Source organism: Anoplolepis gracilipes, chromosome 4, assembly GCF_047496725.1.
Source record: "Anoplolepis gracilipes chromosome 4, ASM4749672v1, whole genome shotgun sequence".
In the NCBI taxonomy this organism is placed as follows: Eukaryota; Metazoa; Arthropoda; class Insecta; order Hymenoptera; family Formicidae; genus Anoplolepis; species Anoplolepis gracilipes.
The window spans coordinates 10,560,710-10,577,666 of record NC_132973.1 but is presented as its reverse complement, the minus strand read 5'-3'; the positions used below and the strand labels follow the sequence as shown (position 1 = coordinate 10,577,666).

General features: G+C 33.6%; 3 protein-coding genes across 10 annotated transcripts; 2 read left to right on the top strand and 1 right to left on the bottom strand.

Annotated features, from left to right (window-relative positions):
- Window positions 1-542: 542 nt before the first annotated feature.
- Window positions 543-4,642, top strand: LOC140665165 (uncharacterized). Of its 2 annotated transcripts, XM_072890938.1 has the most exons (4): window positions 543-1,743; window positions 1,924-2,385; window positions 2,467-2,614; window positions 3,158-4,642. In XM_072890938.1, exons 1-3 carry the CDS (start codon window positions 1,474-1,476, stop codon window positions 2,584-2,586), a joined length of 852 nt encoding a protein of 283 aa, XP_072747039.1. In that variant the 5' UTR covers window positions 543-1,473; the 3' UTR covers window positions 2,587-2,614; window positions 3,158-4,642. The 2 variants fall into 2 exon arrangements, with proteins under 2 accessions (XP_072747039.1, XP_072747038.1); XM_072890937.1 differs by lacking the exon at window positions 3,158-4,642 and having other exon boundaries at window positions 544-1,743; window positions 2,467-3,000.
- Window positions 4,643-5,766: 1,124 nt separating this feature from the next.
- Ari-1 (E3 ubiquitin-protein ligase ariadne-1) lies at window positions 5,767-10,819 on the bottom strand. Of its 2 annotated transcripts, none has more exons than XM_072890924.1 (8): window positions 10,225-10,819; window positions 8,911-9,185; window positions 8,650-8,823; window positions 8,500-8,562; window positions 8,211-8,426; window positions 7,574-8,131; window positions 7,222-7,448; window positions 5,767-7,133 (listed from the first exon to the last, which is right to left on the bottom strand). In XM_072890924.1, the coding sequence occupies exons 2-8, from the start codon at window positions 9,118-9,120 to the stop codon at window positions 7,052-7,054; spliced, it is 1,530 nt and encodes a 509-aa protein (XP_072747025.1). In that variant the 5' UTR covers window positions 9,121-9,185; window positions 10,225-10,819; the 3' UTR covers window positions 5,767-7,051. The 2 variants fall into 2 exon arrangements, with proteins under 2 accessions (XP_072747025.1, XP_072747026.1); XM_072890925.1 differs by lacking the exon at window positions 10,225-10,819 and adding an exon at window positions 9,494-10,083.
- Window positions 10,820-10,948: 129 nt separating this feature from the next.
- Aduk (Another Drosophila Unc-51-like kinase) lies at window positions 10,949-16,903 on the top strand. 6 transcript variants are annotated; one of them, XM_072890927.1, is made up of 8 exons: window positions 10,949-11,764; window positions 12,665-12,816; window positions 13,094-13,215; window positions 13,344-13,570; window positions 14,639-14,900; window positions 15,059-15,256; window positions 15,446-15,630; window positions 16,668-16,903. In XM_072890927.1, exons 1-8 carry the CDS (start codon window positions 11,678-11,680, stop codon window positions 16,770-16,772), a joined length of 1,338 nt encoding a protein of 445 aa, XP_072747028.1. In that variant the 5' UTR covers window positions 10,949-11,677; the 3' UTR covers window positions 16,773-16,903. The 6 variants fall into 6 exon arrangements, with proteins under 6 accessions (XP_072747028.1, XP_072747027.1, XP_072747031.1 ...); XM_072890926.1 differs by having other exon boundaries at window positions 13,001-13,215; XM_072890930.1 differs by lacking the exon at window positions 12,665-12,816 and having other exon boundaries at window positions 10,959-11,764.
- The last annotated feature ends 54 nt before the right edge of the window (window positions 16,904-16,957 follow it).

The window sequence follows — 16,957 nt, the reverse complement described above, 5'->3', positions numbered from 1 at the left end:
CACGATAAAGACCGTATATACCATCAAAGCCGTCTACCTTCTCGCAAACGTATGGTGAGAGAGAGTCTCATCACACGAACGTACTGCGCGTTCCAACGAAAATTCCATTCCTCCGGCAGTTCCCAGATACACATGTATACCACACAGGTAAGTCAGGTAAACCCGCTCGCGCGCACGTGCGTGAGAGCGCATGCCGCACGGCCGTACGCTAGAAAGGGTTGAGGTTATCGGCGGCGCCTCGCGAAGGAGGTGAGCGGTCGCGCGGGATAAACAGAGACGGAGCGAGCACTACTACACGCGACCGAACCCGCGTCCCGCGTGTATGCACACGGTGCACGTGTCGAGGCGGACCGGTGGTGGGGCGAAAACGTGAATGATCCATAGAGAGTCGTCACGATGGTGTGCAAAGGTGTAGCGCGCGCCGCACTGGTGCTGGTGAGAGTGGCCGTCTGCGTTCGGCGTGTCAGCGTTCACTCGCCGATCGCCGACGCCGACTGCTCTGTGTGCCTGTGTCTGTGTCTGTGCTTCGTGTCAGGGTCTCTCAATTCACCTCGGTTCCGTATGATAATTCAAGACCGGTTGTAATGTGTAATTATAATATCTTTTAATCATTTACAATTGACAGGTAAATCGTTGTCATTGGAGAATCGCAAGCGACATTCTTGACACTTGTCAAAGGTGACGTCACGTCCTGTAACAGGCTCCTCCGTATTATATGCCAGATCAGATCGGTTGTGTAGCAAAAAGCTGATAGACACTGGACTACGTCATACACGGCACTACACGACTACACGGTGCGGTGCGGTGCGGTAGGATAGAGGTAGAGTCTCGAGATAAGCGGTAGTGGTGAGAGGGGGAAGTGGTAGTGATGTGAAACATTCGTAAGTCGGGCTGGTCGGCGGCAGGCGTGGACCAAGGGAGCGGTACGGAGAGAAGTTAGGTGCAAGAGCGACGCGGAGCGCGGAGTGAGAGCGGAGGAAACGGCACGACACGGGACACGGTACACGGCGCGGTTTCGGTTTCTCGGTTCTCGGCTCTCGGCTCTCGGCATCGGCTTCGGAAATGGCCGCGGGAAAGTAGAGAGCGGAGCGTTTTGTCGCTGGCTGGCTGGTTGGTTGGTTGGTTGGTTGGTTGGTTGGTTGGTTGGTTGGTTGGTCGATCGGTCGGTCGGTTGGTCGGTCGGTTGACCGGGTTGGATCGGTTGGTTCGAGTTTTTGGAGCACCGTGTACTCGCTTCATCCCGGCGCATCGGACGCGCGCGCGCGCGCGCGCGAGATCGATTCATGCACCAGACGATCTTGAAGACGAACGTGAGATGTAAGAACGGTGAAGAGCGGTGCGTGTGTATGTGTGTGTCACGACGACCTGAAAGGACAACGTAACTGCCAACGGAAACTGTACGCGAGAAACGTGTGGATAAAGGAACGGGATTATTTGAAAACGATTCCTCGTTTAATAGCAGAAGGAGATAGGATGGCCGGCGACGACGGAACAACGATGAACAATGAGATTCTTGGTACACGGGGTAGCGCGGAGGAGGGGCAGGGTACGTCAACGCGAGAGGAGCTGCATTCCAGAGTGGGCGGCATTCCGGAATGCGATCCCCCCGGTAACAAGAATTCGTCGAACGAGCGAGCTGTGGCCGCTGCCGCCGCAGCTGCAGCCGACGACAACGAGGACGGTGTCTGCCGATATGCGGTCGGCGCTGCTAATCGCGCTATGTCTTTCTTCGAAATGTGTCAGGTACCATATATCGACTATTACGCTTGTTAATTATTCGCACCGATTCATAGTCAGCATCCAAGTTAACAAAATGCTCATCGACATCACGTTTTTTCAAATTGAATATAAAAAAAACTTCAATCAAAAAAGTCATTATAAAACTATAGTTTTGTATTTGAGACAAAATGTTGTATCTTTTAGATTCGACTTCAACATCTCTTCCCACAACTAGGCCCACCACCAAGATACAATATCCATGATGATTCCATAGAATCGACCGCCGAGAGTCTAGCCAACGATGTAATACGGTACTTGTTAAAAGAAGATATCTATCTTATATCCCAGGATCCAGTGTCTCGTAGCATGAGGCACAATGTATATCAAATGCTCAACAAACATAGCATTCTCTTTACAAGTATGGTAAATCGTTTAAATGTTGTTCCGGATACTGCGTACGAAACGTTTATGGGAGTTGCCAATGAATTGTTTTTACATGGCGTTATTACATGGGCTAGAATTGTTTGCTTATACGCTTTTATGGGCAGATTAGCTTTATGGGCTAGAGACAGAAGAATGCACAGTCTTAAAAAGAAATTGCCGCTATACGTTTCTAGATACGTCGGTGAAAATATAACACATTTTATTAAAGGCTACGATGGGTGGGTGAGTATTTATCGCTAAGGGAGAAAATTTTTTTTTAAACTTTTACTTAAAATACACATACCTTGTATTATTTTCTTACAGGAACAATTATGCATTGAATATCCTGTGGCTGAAGAAATTAGCGGAGCAATTTGGAGAAGTTTATTAATGACAGGAGCCACTCTTGGTTTAATCGCTACAATCTTGTCGGTGACTTCCTGATGGAGCCTCACGAAATCATATGGTTTGAGTATGTTTTATCCAAGAAATTATCGCGTACTTATGTTCTACGAGAACACGCTTGAGAGAGAAATGTGAATAGATTTTTTCAATAACGTACGTACAATATTACATTTCATACGAACATCGGAACGATTCGATTCAAACGGAGAGTTTGCTACGTCTATACGAGAAACATACAAGATTAACAAAAGATACTTCAACGCGTTGACATACATAATTTTCATATCAACGTCACTCTGCTTAGAATCGTCCTACTTTTTATATAACTCCAGCCAGCATATATAGCATGAGCGACAGACAATGACGCTAGTTTCCTATTACAATACTTTATGATACAAACTAGTGAAATTATATATGTATAGTAAACAGAATATATCTTATTTAATTATATAATAGACATTTTTTTTAATATTAAAGTAATTTTCAACAATAATACTCAAAATTAAAGAAATTATTAGAAATTTATGTATGAAACAAGAATCTCTCTTTTTCTCGAAAATTTTATTGAATTTAGGTAGACACTAATATATTTATTTATAATTTATTTTAGGTAGAGAATATATTAAATAATAAATTTTTTGAATATCTTTCGTCGTAGAACTGATCGCATCCACACAATTTTAAACATTAAAAAATATATAGCAATGGAAAAAAAAAAGCAAGAAATAGTTAAGAACTGTACCGTGATATTCAACGAGAAATAGTTAAGAACTGTACCGATATATTCAATGATATATATTCAAATAACGGCTACTTTTTTACATGTCGATATATTCTATTATTATACACTTGCGAAAATTTTATATTCAAAATAAATACTTTTATAAAATAAAGATCTTTTTCCTGTAATTATTATTGAAAAAAAGAGACTGGGATGAAAGAAAGATTGTGAAAAAATATTGCAAAGATAAAATTAGTATATAAGACAATTTCACAATAATATAGAAAATTTAATATAATTTCTTATTTTTCAATCTGGGTGATATTTGCATATGTGCATTATTAATATTTGATAAAACTCAATAATTTCTCATATAACATTACTTACTATATCAAATACTATTATCGATGGAAATTTACAGGGTAGAACACACACACACAGTTTGCTGTTACTGACAATTTCAATAGTTTTATGCTACTATAAGTAAAAATTATGCTCACACATAAAATTATGCAAACTTAATTGATATGATGTAAGAGTAAATTTGTTTTCTTGGAAAACACATTGAATCAACATTGTAGAGAGCATTTTTAATGTATCATTATAAATTATAAGTAAAATAAGTTTTAATATATATACTGTTGTGCATTATGTCATGTCAAAGAGGGGATCAGTCTTAATCGCTACAAAATGCTGTAAACGACATACATATTTCTAATGTATATATGTTTGCAAATAATCAAAAATAATAACTTCATATATGTGAAATAACCGCTATTCTTACTGCGATGAATATAATCCTTCTAATTATATTTATATTTAATCTCAAATATTAATTAAAAACAAAAAATACATTAATGAGTTTGATATTCTATTGATGTTAATAGCATTTTCAAAACAACACATTATTTTCTATAAAGATGTGTTGCAATGTAGAAAACTAATTTTTTACTATCACAATTAAATTTATATATGATCTGGATACTTTTGTTTAAAATGCATAATATTATTTTAAGAGATGAAAAGACTATATGCTCTATATTATTTAGAAATGTTTCAGCTGATCGAGTCCTCTGTATGATTTCAATTATATAAGTATTTTAAATGCATAATAAGTATAACGTTATAATAGGATGCTGTGGGATAATAATTTCCTCTCTTTATTTCTTAATCAAAGAGGAGGATACATTTTTGCCAAGGAAATATATTAACTGTCATTTTCAGCATGGTGAAATCTCATACATATTTTCATATTCATGAGACTATCGAGATCTAAATCACTTAAGATTTACAATGTATGTATATGAATATATATATGTATATGTAGTATTTACAATATATATATATTATGTATTTGTAATTATGTTAACAAAAGGCAACATCAAACAACGATGAGAAATCCATCACCATAAGAATTTGATGAAGATGATAATTATTGCGTTCCAAAATTTATTGCTAGTACTGGAAATCTATAATATACATAACGTAAACTTAGATTTTTAGTAGTAACAGTGAATTTTGAAACACAGTCAATATATCATGTTAATTTATTTAACCATAAAAGGTAAAGTCGCGCACGATTTTCGTCTATATTACAATTCACTAATAAAATAATTTGTTTTATTATTGTATAAATTTTAATATTTATGAAATACTCAAAAATTATGAGCAAACAATAAAATCTTTGACACAAGAGAAATCTTTGCAATCTATACCAACTAAAATGCAATTAAACATTTGCATCATTGCATAATAGTTTCTTGGATATGTTTGATAGTTTGACAGCTAAATATTTCAACTTTATATATACCACACATTATTTTTATGAATACGAAGACTCTCAGTCATTTACAAGAAGTTTTGAACATTTATAAGTTTTATTTTTATACAGGATCATATCAGAGAGCTCTTTTAATATGCTATTGTAACTTACGAATATTGAGTGAATATAATTATAAAATCACAAACTAGAGATTTTTTTCTGGCGGAAGTATGTCTAACAGTTTTCTTACATCTAATCAAATTTTGCGACTGTACAGAAAACAACTGCATTTTAACTTTTATTTCAGATTCTAATATGTATAATAGCAAGAATCAACACACAAATTTCGTTTCATCAATAAATCTTCAAAATTTTCTACATTTACTTTGTTATTACTATGTTTCAAAGTACTATATATTTATTCTATGTGAATATATATATACATATATACATATATATATATATATATATATATATATATATATACACACATATATAATATATACACATACATTACATTAATTGTACAAATGGAACTCCATTTTGTCTGTCACTTATATTGATAATAATAAGTGAATATTTTATTGTAATCATCAACCTTCAATTAGCTAATGGTACATAAAACATATCGTCAGTGTTATGCAGATAAATAGAAATAAAATTAAATAAAAAGAAATAATTAAAAAATCATGATAAAAAGAAAGGATAATAAAGTAACTCTGAAACAATCATATAATTAGATTTAAAAATTCTTAATAAGATTTATGTAAAATTACAATCAGTATTTTAATTAGGGTATTTTAATAACATATCAAATTTCTAAAACATTGTGTAAACAGAGAAAGAGAGAGAGAAAGAAAGAAAGATGTATGTGTATGTGTATTACAATTATAAATTATTTAGAATATATATCGACTTGTAAAAAATTGAGATTTAATAATGCAAGTCAAAACAAAAATATATTGTACAATTTATCATGAATCATAAAACATCAAATTTACAAAATGAGAGACACAATTAAGTATAATAGTATGAGCATTTTGTTATAATTTGACAAATGTATGTTATACACCTGCGTAGTAGTTTTATTTAGAGATGCAATATGATACATGTGAAGATATCACAAACTTGGCCCCCTTTAAACTGCGCAACGTCAGTATGAAATAACAAACTGAAATATATAATTTATCTGTAAAGAAAGAAATAAAAAATCTGTACAGAAAGAGATAAACGATTATATCTTTATTATTTTGTAAGATGTTTTGTGTTTAAATCTTTTTTAAAATGATACAAATACGAGGACAGAAATAATTTCAAACATTAACAATAAAAATACATAGCACTGACGATACGCATTTAGTAATTTAGTGTCCCTTAAAGATTGGCAGTTATAGCCTGGACGTATTGTGGTCCAAAATAGCACAAAACAGTCGAGATGTGATCCATCTTAGTTGTACATACCTGACCCATTTTATATTTTAAATAGCTATCCTTAAAATAGTAATATGGGAAGAAAATAAATCATCGGTATTCAAAAATTGCAATCGATTAACCTCAGTAAAATACATTAAAATATTAAATTTTTTAGTCAAGTTATTTTAACATATTGCTAAAAATATTAATAACAATATTTGACTAATTATGATGCACATGTTGTTCGCCTTAATGAATATAACTAATATTCTTACCGTTATCTAAAACAATGGGGCATTTTTATCAAGGATTAAGAATCTACAATGATGTACAACACACAGCAAGCGCAAATTAAGATATTGTCCAATCAACTTTGATCGGATTGAATTTTAATAGTTCGAGTTCAATATTTATCATAAACGATATTATATGTGTGACCACAGAGCATATTATGTATGAAGTGCATATAACACGTTTATCACTTTGTCACATACTCCATTTCTGTCTCTTGTCAGCTCTTTCTTTCTTAGTTTATCACAGCTGGGGCAGAGGTGGGAAGGAAGAGAACTTATGTGTCACACCCCAAAAAAAACCTTAATAAAGATGCTCTATTCCTTGTAATCCCACCATTCTTTTTCATACCCTTCATGGACATGTTCTAAAAGCACTTTTCTTCGACTATCGCAGTATCTTTAAAAGAAAATAATATTGTCTTCACATTATTACAATTACAAACAAGATATCTCATTTTCCTAACAAACAAGTAACACACAATTACCTATATTTATCCTGAACTTTTTGTTTAATATCTGCAAGATTTTCACTTGTAATATCCCTTTCGAGATATTCAGAGAGGCATTCTGTGGCACTCTCTAAATCCTTTTGGTTATCTTCAAAAATCACAGACTGATTATTCTTTTTCACGTAATAAGCAAAGACATAAGTATACATGAGAGTCTGTCTACAGGAACACAAAATGTCGACTGCTTTTTTCAAAAATTGTACCTGAAACATGTGAAAAAGATTAATATGCATAAGTTTGTATTCGATAAATTCAAGCAATGCTCTATATACATATATATTTTATTACTATTAGTATTATTATCACTATTATAATAATGTTGATGTACCTCAATCCATGACATGTTATGCTGTTGCATTTCTTCCATCTTCTCTTTCACACTAGCATACAATTTACTCTCAAATTTTAGCGATTGCATGTGATTCATATATCTATTACAATAAAATAAATATCTCTGTAAAGCTGATCTGGATTTTTCTTGTGCATTTCTAGCTACTTTAGCTTCCTCTTCATCGTAGCGATTACAATTATACCAGCTAGAACCATGTGGTTCCCATGGTCCAAGACACACCCAACAAAATTCAGTTTTACAATTTTGATTTTTGCAAACCATGTGATTACATCCGCCGTCTTTCTCGATTGTAACATTGCATTTAGGACATTCCTTTGTATTAGCAGCAATCCAATTTGATGTTTCAGAATCATCATCACACTTTTTGATCCATTTTCGAAGTAAATGACACTTTACAGGATCATGCCAATTTTCACCACAGTGAAAACAGAAAATATGTCCACATTTACAAGTAACTGGTCTTGCTTCTACATACTGCACTTTAACTGCATTATTACAATCGGGAGAAGGACACCATCTCAATAACCTATTACACTAAGGAAGAAAACACATATGTAAGAAGATATTTATATAATATCCAATAAATTTAACTATATTTATTAAAAATATTTACTTCGACAAAACTATTGGTGATTAAATGTTGATATTTTAATTTAACTTTGGAATCTTTGACAAGCCGCATAACACTGGCATCATCTACTAAAATATCGCAAGCATGAGCAGCACACGCAATTGTTTGTCCAACTCCTTCTTCCATGATTTTAGTCGTCAAATATTCTCCCCAGCAACCAGTACAGAAACGATGCCCACATTCGAGACCAGTCATCATCTAACAATTTTTATAGAGTCTTTTATCTTATACTTTATTAACATGCTACTTTTTAAAGATACAATAAACTTACAGAAGATGGTAAGATCATAAAACAGATTCCACATTCCTCTGTTCCATTTGTCATTCTTTTGGACTGTGACACATAAACAAAAGAAATTTTATTGTAATTTGTTTAATAATGACACCCCAAATATAATTAGAATAAATTATACACATTTACCAAAGAACTCTGCGAAGATCGACTTCTACTTATTAAAGGACCCTTTCTAAATGGATTAATGACACGTGCTTCGGCAAATAATTTGTCTTGATCGCCATCATAAAAACGCTCCATTAATTTTTCCTTATCCCATTTAAAATGATTTAATAATATACGTGTAGTTGTTGCTGGTATCTGCAGATTAGCGCATATATAAGATATGTATCCTAATATTTACTTTTTAATGTACATTCATTAATTACTATAATCTATAAAGCTTACTTCAACAACAGTGTTGACTTCCTTTATGGAATCGACCATGTGTTGTACAATCTCTTCAGTAGAAAGTACTTCAAAAGGATATTCATCTACATCGGTAGCTCGTTCACGTGGATTACCAGATTCTATTTCCATGGCAAAGTCAACATCATCGCCGCTTGATTCATTACCAGAATCAACGTCGTCGTAGAGTGTTTCTTCTTCCGAATCCATTGTTGTGAGAAATTAACGAGCAATCTCTCTAGACTTTTTTTTTTCTTGATCAATATATACCGCACCTACACACACAGAATTGAATATAAAAGAGTTGCAAGAATATCTTTACCCTGTGTCAATCAATGTTTCAATCCTGCACATTCTGTATGGTAACACAAGCCTACAAATATTCACATTTGAACAAACAATAGATGCAAACTATTATTGTATTAATGCATACAGTGTACAACTTAAATTTAATTTACACGTTTCTATATACGATATGTATCTGACAAAATTAAATTGAAAATTGATCTTTGTCCACCGCATGGGAATGTCAACTTCAACAAGATGTAAATAATTCGCGATTCCGAAAATTTAATACGCGCACCTGCTACGAGAAAACAGCTTATGTTTCAGTATATGACGTCATCGTTTCTTGATGCTTCTCCAATAAAGCATCCCGAAAGATAGCCTCTCGAAAGGCGCGTTGTTGTTAACGCGTTAGAAAAGCAATTCAACGTGATAGCGTTTAAATAAACTCCTCGGTAGTGTAAAGGGTTGAGAAATTTTTAAACGGTTCTGTTACGAAAGGAGAAAGGGGAACAAAATCAGCTGCCAAAACATTCGAAATGAACTCCGGTAGCTTACGCACTAACAGCTAATCTCACGGCAAAAACGGCAACCAAAAGTTTGCTCGATCGGCCAATTGCGACATTTACTGCGTCGATAGGCGACCAACGAGTGACCAACATACGCTCACAGAATGAATATTTTGTGTTATTAGTTTCGTCGAAGCCAATTTTGCTTCTCTAGGAATTACAGGAATCACGTTACGTGCCGAGGTGTCGAGCGAGATGCGCGCTTCTAACAATGATCAGAGGCCATCGGAAGAGTCGATTCCGATTCGCATCCGACAAAAATACATGCGCGAAGGACGAGCGTGTCGCAATTCAGATTCGCTAATTAGTGCGTCTTATAATAAGGCATGACACGCGTATTAATTCAAGGATAGGTCGCACGATCGTCACGTGTATTAAAAAAAAAAAAAAAAAAAAAAAAAAAAACCATTGTAAATGACGAAATGTTTGAACTGTTTTTTTCTTTGTAAACAAGTCTTACCGAAAAATTTCACCGAGTTTCTTGCAAAAACTGAGCGAGAAATCCACAATAAACAAACTGGTGCAAAATTCACGTTATATTGCAGCTTATTTATTCCGTGTCGTCAAACCTGTATTATATTCCTAGGATTACACGTTTTATCGAGAAACGGAGTCGTTAATTTTTTTCTTTTCCCTTTCCAATACTTCGCGGACACAAGGTTACTTGAAAATATCACACTCGCAAATGCCACCACGACACAAGAGTTACGAGATCATGTCGACGTACGAAAAAATGCACGCTTCTTTATCCTTTCCCATCGCGAAAAATAATCACGAGTCAACCTCGAAGAATGCACAAGTTTGCCATGAAAGAAAGCGTTGAACGAGTCTATAGCGCGAACACTGCTGTCACGTCCACGACGACGCGCGGCATCGGAACTTTCGGCGATCGAACGAAGACTAGCATGCCGTCTTCTTCCGTTGTCGAATCGCGACGTCGCGACCGAAGACAAGGTCTTGGTCTTCGTGTACGGGATTGTCGCACAGGAAATTTCGCGAGAAATAGAGAGATCGTTTTGTGAGAACGGCCGAAGTATTCCGCGATCGTGCCAACGTCGACACGTCGTATTAACGAACGATTGCGAATTGCGAACTGTCGCGCATGTCGCGCCCCTCACGGCCGTCACGCTAACTTCGTCGTGAAATTCTCGTCCCAGAGCGTCGTGAAATAAGCCAAGTGAGCCTCTCGTCTCACATCCCACGTCCCACGCGTCTCGCGTCTCGCGCCTCACTGCGCGTCATGCGTCTCGCACGCACAGCTGACACTCTGACACACACGCGATTGTGTCCGCGCTAGTTCACATTACAATTTACTCGCCGCGTCGACCGCGCATTGTTTACCAGTGAGCATCTAATAATCGGAATAATTACGCTTCGACGCTGATGTTGAACAAACACACCTAGAATCATTACTTGTGCTTTCTCGTGTCAGAAAGATTGCAACAGTTGTTATCTGCGCATCTTTTATAGCATCGGCGTTAAACATTAACCTATAAATTAAACTTAGCACTTCAAGCAACTGTCACGTGAATTATTCTTTTTTTATGTTTTATTATATTTTCCATCGAAGAAGCGTTTAATATATACTCAAATAAAAAAAAAAAAAAAAAAAGAAAGGAAATTTATGCATTCTATAATAGTAGTTGTTTTTTGTGCGCAAATAATTGAAAAGAAGAGAAACTTTTACTGCGTTGACTATTATATATACTAGGCAGTTTCTTTAATATAATGATTAGCTTTTGATTTTTGTTATGTAAACAGCACGATATTAATCTTGTATATATTCGTCGAGAAAACACAAAATAGCGCGCATGAGCAACGCGTGCCAAGGTAAAATTCTACTTATGTATCACAGTAGTCTTTACAACGTTTCACTAGAAATGTCGCGATAAATTAGCCTACTTTCAACAAAAATGAGTCTGCCCACCGTGAGTGATTATTCTATGCTGGAAAAAATTGGCACCGGAAGCTATGCGACTGTGTACAAAGCATTTAAGAAGGTACGTGTAGATTTTTTTTAGTGGCTTTGAAGAACGTATTATTTATATATATATATATATATATATATGTGTGTGTGTGTGTGTGTGTGTATCGAGACCCGACTGGTTGTAATAATTTGTTATACTTTTGCACTTTCTTAGGCCGGGTCTACAATAGCTGTAGTAAGCCTTAAGTCGTAAGAAATGAACCAGTCATATTCATTATTCTTCTTTAAGGTCAATTGTAATTGGTTAATTTCTTACAGCTTAAGGCTTACTACATTTATTTCTGCATTTTTTAAATAATATAAATAATTCGTAGAAAGAAAGAGAAAGTAAAGGACCTGCATATATGTATAAGTGCAAGTGGAACGAATAGATTTAATATCGTAGTTATTATACATATGTGGGAAGTGTACAAACATTTATATATATATATATATATATATATATATATATATATATATATATATATATATATACTTTTTACATTACTATGTTTTATATATATATGTACATATATACTTATATATACAAAGATTTCCTCGTTTTTTCCTGTGTACATATATGTGATTTACAAAAAGATAAATACACGCTATCGCTGGAACGATATCGCGTATTTATTTGCATATTCAGCTACAGTATCGGACTTGTTTTCTTCGGCACCCCCGGCACTCAGCTTTCAAATAACATCTAACAATATAGATCCCTTGCGAGATGTTTCACGATAAGATACAAATTTTTCAGTGGAAATTATAAAGTTAATTTCGAGCGTAAAATATATCACGCAATGCGGCTGTATTTTTATTTAAAATTGTATTTCAAGCGTGGATGCTCCCAACTTTTTGATAGAAATTTAAGACTACATTTGAATATAAGATAATCTCGAAATCATTATCACTTTTTGACGATCATTCTCAGGGTGGGAGTCGAGAAATAGTCGCTATCAAGTGTGTGGATAAAGGCTCGCTCTCTAAATCAGCGATTGACAATCTCGTGACGGAGATCAAGCTGTTAAATGTCCTCAAACATGAGTATATCGTAGAGATGAAAGATTTTTTCTGGGACGAAGGGTTCGTTACATGAGACTTTACGATATTATAACGTAATTATTTCACTGCGAAATGTTGATGAGTGAAATTAGATGAGATGAGATTATGCAATCGTAGATATTAATTTGATAAGAAATTACTTTTATCACTGTTAATATGTATTTTTTTCCTTCTAAAAAGATAATCCTTATATACGTATAAACAGGCATATATATATCGTCATGGAGTACTGTGACGGTGGAGACTTGTCGAGATTTATAAAGAAAAAGCATAAATTAGCCGAAAATGTTTGTCGCAGATTTCTACAACAGCTGGCATTAGCGTTGAGATATTTGCGCGATCATAATGTTTGTCACATGGATCTCAAACCACAAAATTTACTGTTAACGAGAAAACCTCAATTAGTCCTCAAGGTTGGAGGTCGGTATATAGTCATTTTATTTGTTTATTTCTTTTCATATATTTTCGGAAGAATTAAAAGAAAATATTTTTTGTTTTAACAGAAAGGTAATCAACGGCGAATCATTACTTGTTCCTCGCCATTTCAGATTTTGGTTTCGCGCAGTATCTCTCAAATTCGGAGCACAAATTCGCGATACGTGGTTCGCCCCTTTACATGGCACCTGAAATGTTGTTGAAACATAAATATGACGCTCGCGTCGATCTGTGGAGTGTCGGGGTGATCATGTATGAATGTCTTTTCGGGAAAGCTCCCTATTCTAGCAGTAGCTTTCAGGAGCTAGCAGAAAAAATCAAGGATAGCCAACCTATTGAGGTGATTGAGATTTATTTTATTTGTACCATATAGATACGTAGATTGAATAATTCTACTATATTTTATATCATAATGCTTTTAGTTTTAATTTATAGCCCCGAAATAAAAGAGAAAAAGTAAGGCTTTTTTCATTCCTTTTTTTCCATTCTTTTTTTTATTTTTATAGAACGAAAAATAAAGATTTTATCCAGTGTTTTCCCTTTTTTTTGCGCCCTTTAGTTTTTGAGCTTTTACTTTTATCCTTTATTGTCTTAAAAAATTTTTTTTATCTTTTTTTTGTGAGTCAATTCAAAGCATTTGTAACGCTGGCTGGAATACATTTCTACAAATACGTATATGGCTTACAAGGAAAGGTATAGAAGTGTCTCCCTCCGATTTTAATGCATTTTGATATATTATACTGTAGTCTAGGTGAGGCCGTTAAGGGGGTGAAACACCCTCTTGAAAAAACCGGTTTTTATATGTCTGACCAAATACCTTCGAAATGGTAAGATATATAAAACAGTTTCCAGATTTTTAAAAGTTTTATGGTTTTTAATGCACTTTAAAATTGCATAATCAAATTTTTCTATTATGTCATATTTTTCGAAATCCTCTCGCCTTCTTTCATTTTTTATAAAATTTGATTCTGCAGTTTTAAAGTACATTAAAAACCATAAAACTTATTGAAAACTTCTTTTTATATCTCTTAACCGTTTCAACGGTATTTGTTCAGAAATATAAAAACCGATTTTTCTTAAGAGAGTGTTTTGCCCCCTTAACGGCCGTATGGGTACGTATAAAAAAATACGTGTCTCTCATTTTAACCTAGACTACAATATATTCAAAGCGCATTAAAATTAAAGGAGGACGACACTTCCATACCTTTCCTTGTTAGTTTTAAAAACTCAAATGCACGAAATGTTAGGAAATTTTTCTCATTTTATTGTTAATCTGACATGAAATAAGTAGCACAATGATATATAAAGATTGTCAATTTAACTCGATAAAAATAATATCTATATTAATTTGTGTTAAGGTTCATATATAATTTTTAATCATTTATGAACGCTAGATTATTCATTATAGATACCAAAGACGGCTCATGTGTCGACTATGTGTAAGGATTTACTTATGGCTCTGTTGAAGCACAATCCTGCCGATCGAATAACGTATAACGAATTTTTCGCGCATGAATTTCTGGACTTAGAACACGCGCCAACGAAAGAAAATTACGATAAGGCAGTGGCATTGGTGCATAAAGCCGTTGAAATGGATGCTGAGAAGAATGTAAAAGAAGCATTTTATCTGTATTGCGAGGCTCTTAGATATTTTATTCCAATCTTAACAAGTAAGATCGATATTTTTCATGAATATTTTTTTAAATTCGAGTTAAGCAATCAAATTTAAGTACGATCGACGTTTCGATTTAAATTTCTCGTTTTAATTCTTTATATTCTCTAAGTTTTTGTTTAAATATTTTGTTATAATTAGACATTATTTGATTAGACGAAAGTGATCTAAAGCGAAAGGAAATATTACGACATCGTGTGAACGATTACATAAGGAGAGCAGAAACGCTTAAAGTGGCATTTGTAGATGGTAACGATGAAAAGTGTGCGCTATCTGAAAATAAAGGAAATATTTCAGCCTTGCAAAGGATACCGTCTTCAGAGGGAAGCTCGCCATTCGCGTACAATGAATTACGTTTGTATAATATTGAATCTTTCAGAATAAAATGCTTATAATGCAATATACATCTCAAATGGAATTTCGTATAATCGATTTCTAGTTACCGAACGCGACAAACTGAGAATATTAAAATATTTAAAAATAGTTCGAAATTCTTCATATAAATTATAAACGATAGTCGTGACATAATTTATTTATCACTAGGAATTCTCAGTAAAAGTACCACAGGTATGACGGCTGCACTTGAGATAGGAGAAGCTGCTGAACAATATCTCGCTGAGGGTAGTTACGCCTTGGCTCTAGAAAAATTTCAGTCTTGTCTAGGTGTACTTGTGCCTTTATTGGGTAAGGAACCATTAGGCCGAAGAAGAGATTTGCTGTATAAACAGGTAATTGGATGAATCAAAATACTGTACTGTATTAAAGTGTATCAAATTACATATTTAAAAAACTTTTGCATATTTTTTGATAAATTTTATTGCAAAAACAAATATAGAAAATAGAATATAAAAAATATATAAAGCGTAAAAAAATTATTGAATTTCTCATCACAATATAATTTTCTTTTTTTTTCTATTTGACTACTTAGTATACAAGCTATTCAATATATTTTGAATTATTTCAAATATTTTAAATATTAAAAAATGTGTACATGCAAATATAATATGCAAAGATTCTTAAGTGGTCCGATAAATACACCAGCAAATAATTAATAATTTTTCTTTAACCTTCTGACAATTGTGAGGTCAATGTCCTCAAATTTATAATGATAAGGTGATAAATTATTAATGACTCACCACATCGAAAGTATCGACATGTTAATAGGTAAACATTGATATTTCTTATTTTTTTATTCTTATTTTAAAAATCATCTCGTATGTTCCTATAACTTTTAATAGCTTAAACGAAAAGTAATAAGAGTAGCAAATAAACAAAAGTAATAAAAGTAGTAAAAGAGAATCTTATAAGCTAATTTGAAGCACGAAATAAATACAAAGAAATTTTTAAAATAAATCTTCCGAAAACTATCAATTGCACGATGCAATTGTTCACGGACAATGAAAACAAAATAGTATATGAAACGTTAACATCAATTTAATATGAAAATATCGCAATTTTACCGTTTACTTGTATCGGTACATGTTACACGATGCAACTAGTTGTGAACTACTAAAAGAATATTGCTGGAAAGTTAAAATCCTATTATGCTACTATTTTATCATTTAATTATATTAGTTAAACTAGAATAGATGATGTTCATATTTAGATGTCGATTTTTTTTATACAAAATATAATTTGAAAGATAGGTATATCTTTTTATATCATTTTATTAGTCTTCATCGAATCGATATATGTACATGCGTATGTAAATAGATTCTTAATTTTTTACATTGTTTATAAATATATTATTGATCTCTACCAACAGATACAGATTTGGATGAAGGAAGCTGAAAGTACCAAAGGACTCTTAGCTACAAAAGATATAGATTCTTCGCAACGAACATCCGACGAGCAATGTGTACTACAGTAACGTATAATAGAATGGGAATGCCATAGTTATTATTTTATTTCACTTTTCTGCATTTATAAATTTTCGATTTCCCACTCTATACTCTATATTATGTATTATTCTTTAAATTAAAATAATTAATATATAAATAATTTTGTATTTACCATTTATAACGCTCCGAAAATTAATAATTAATTATAACGCGC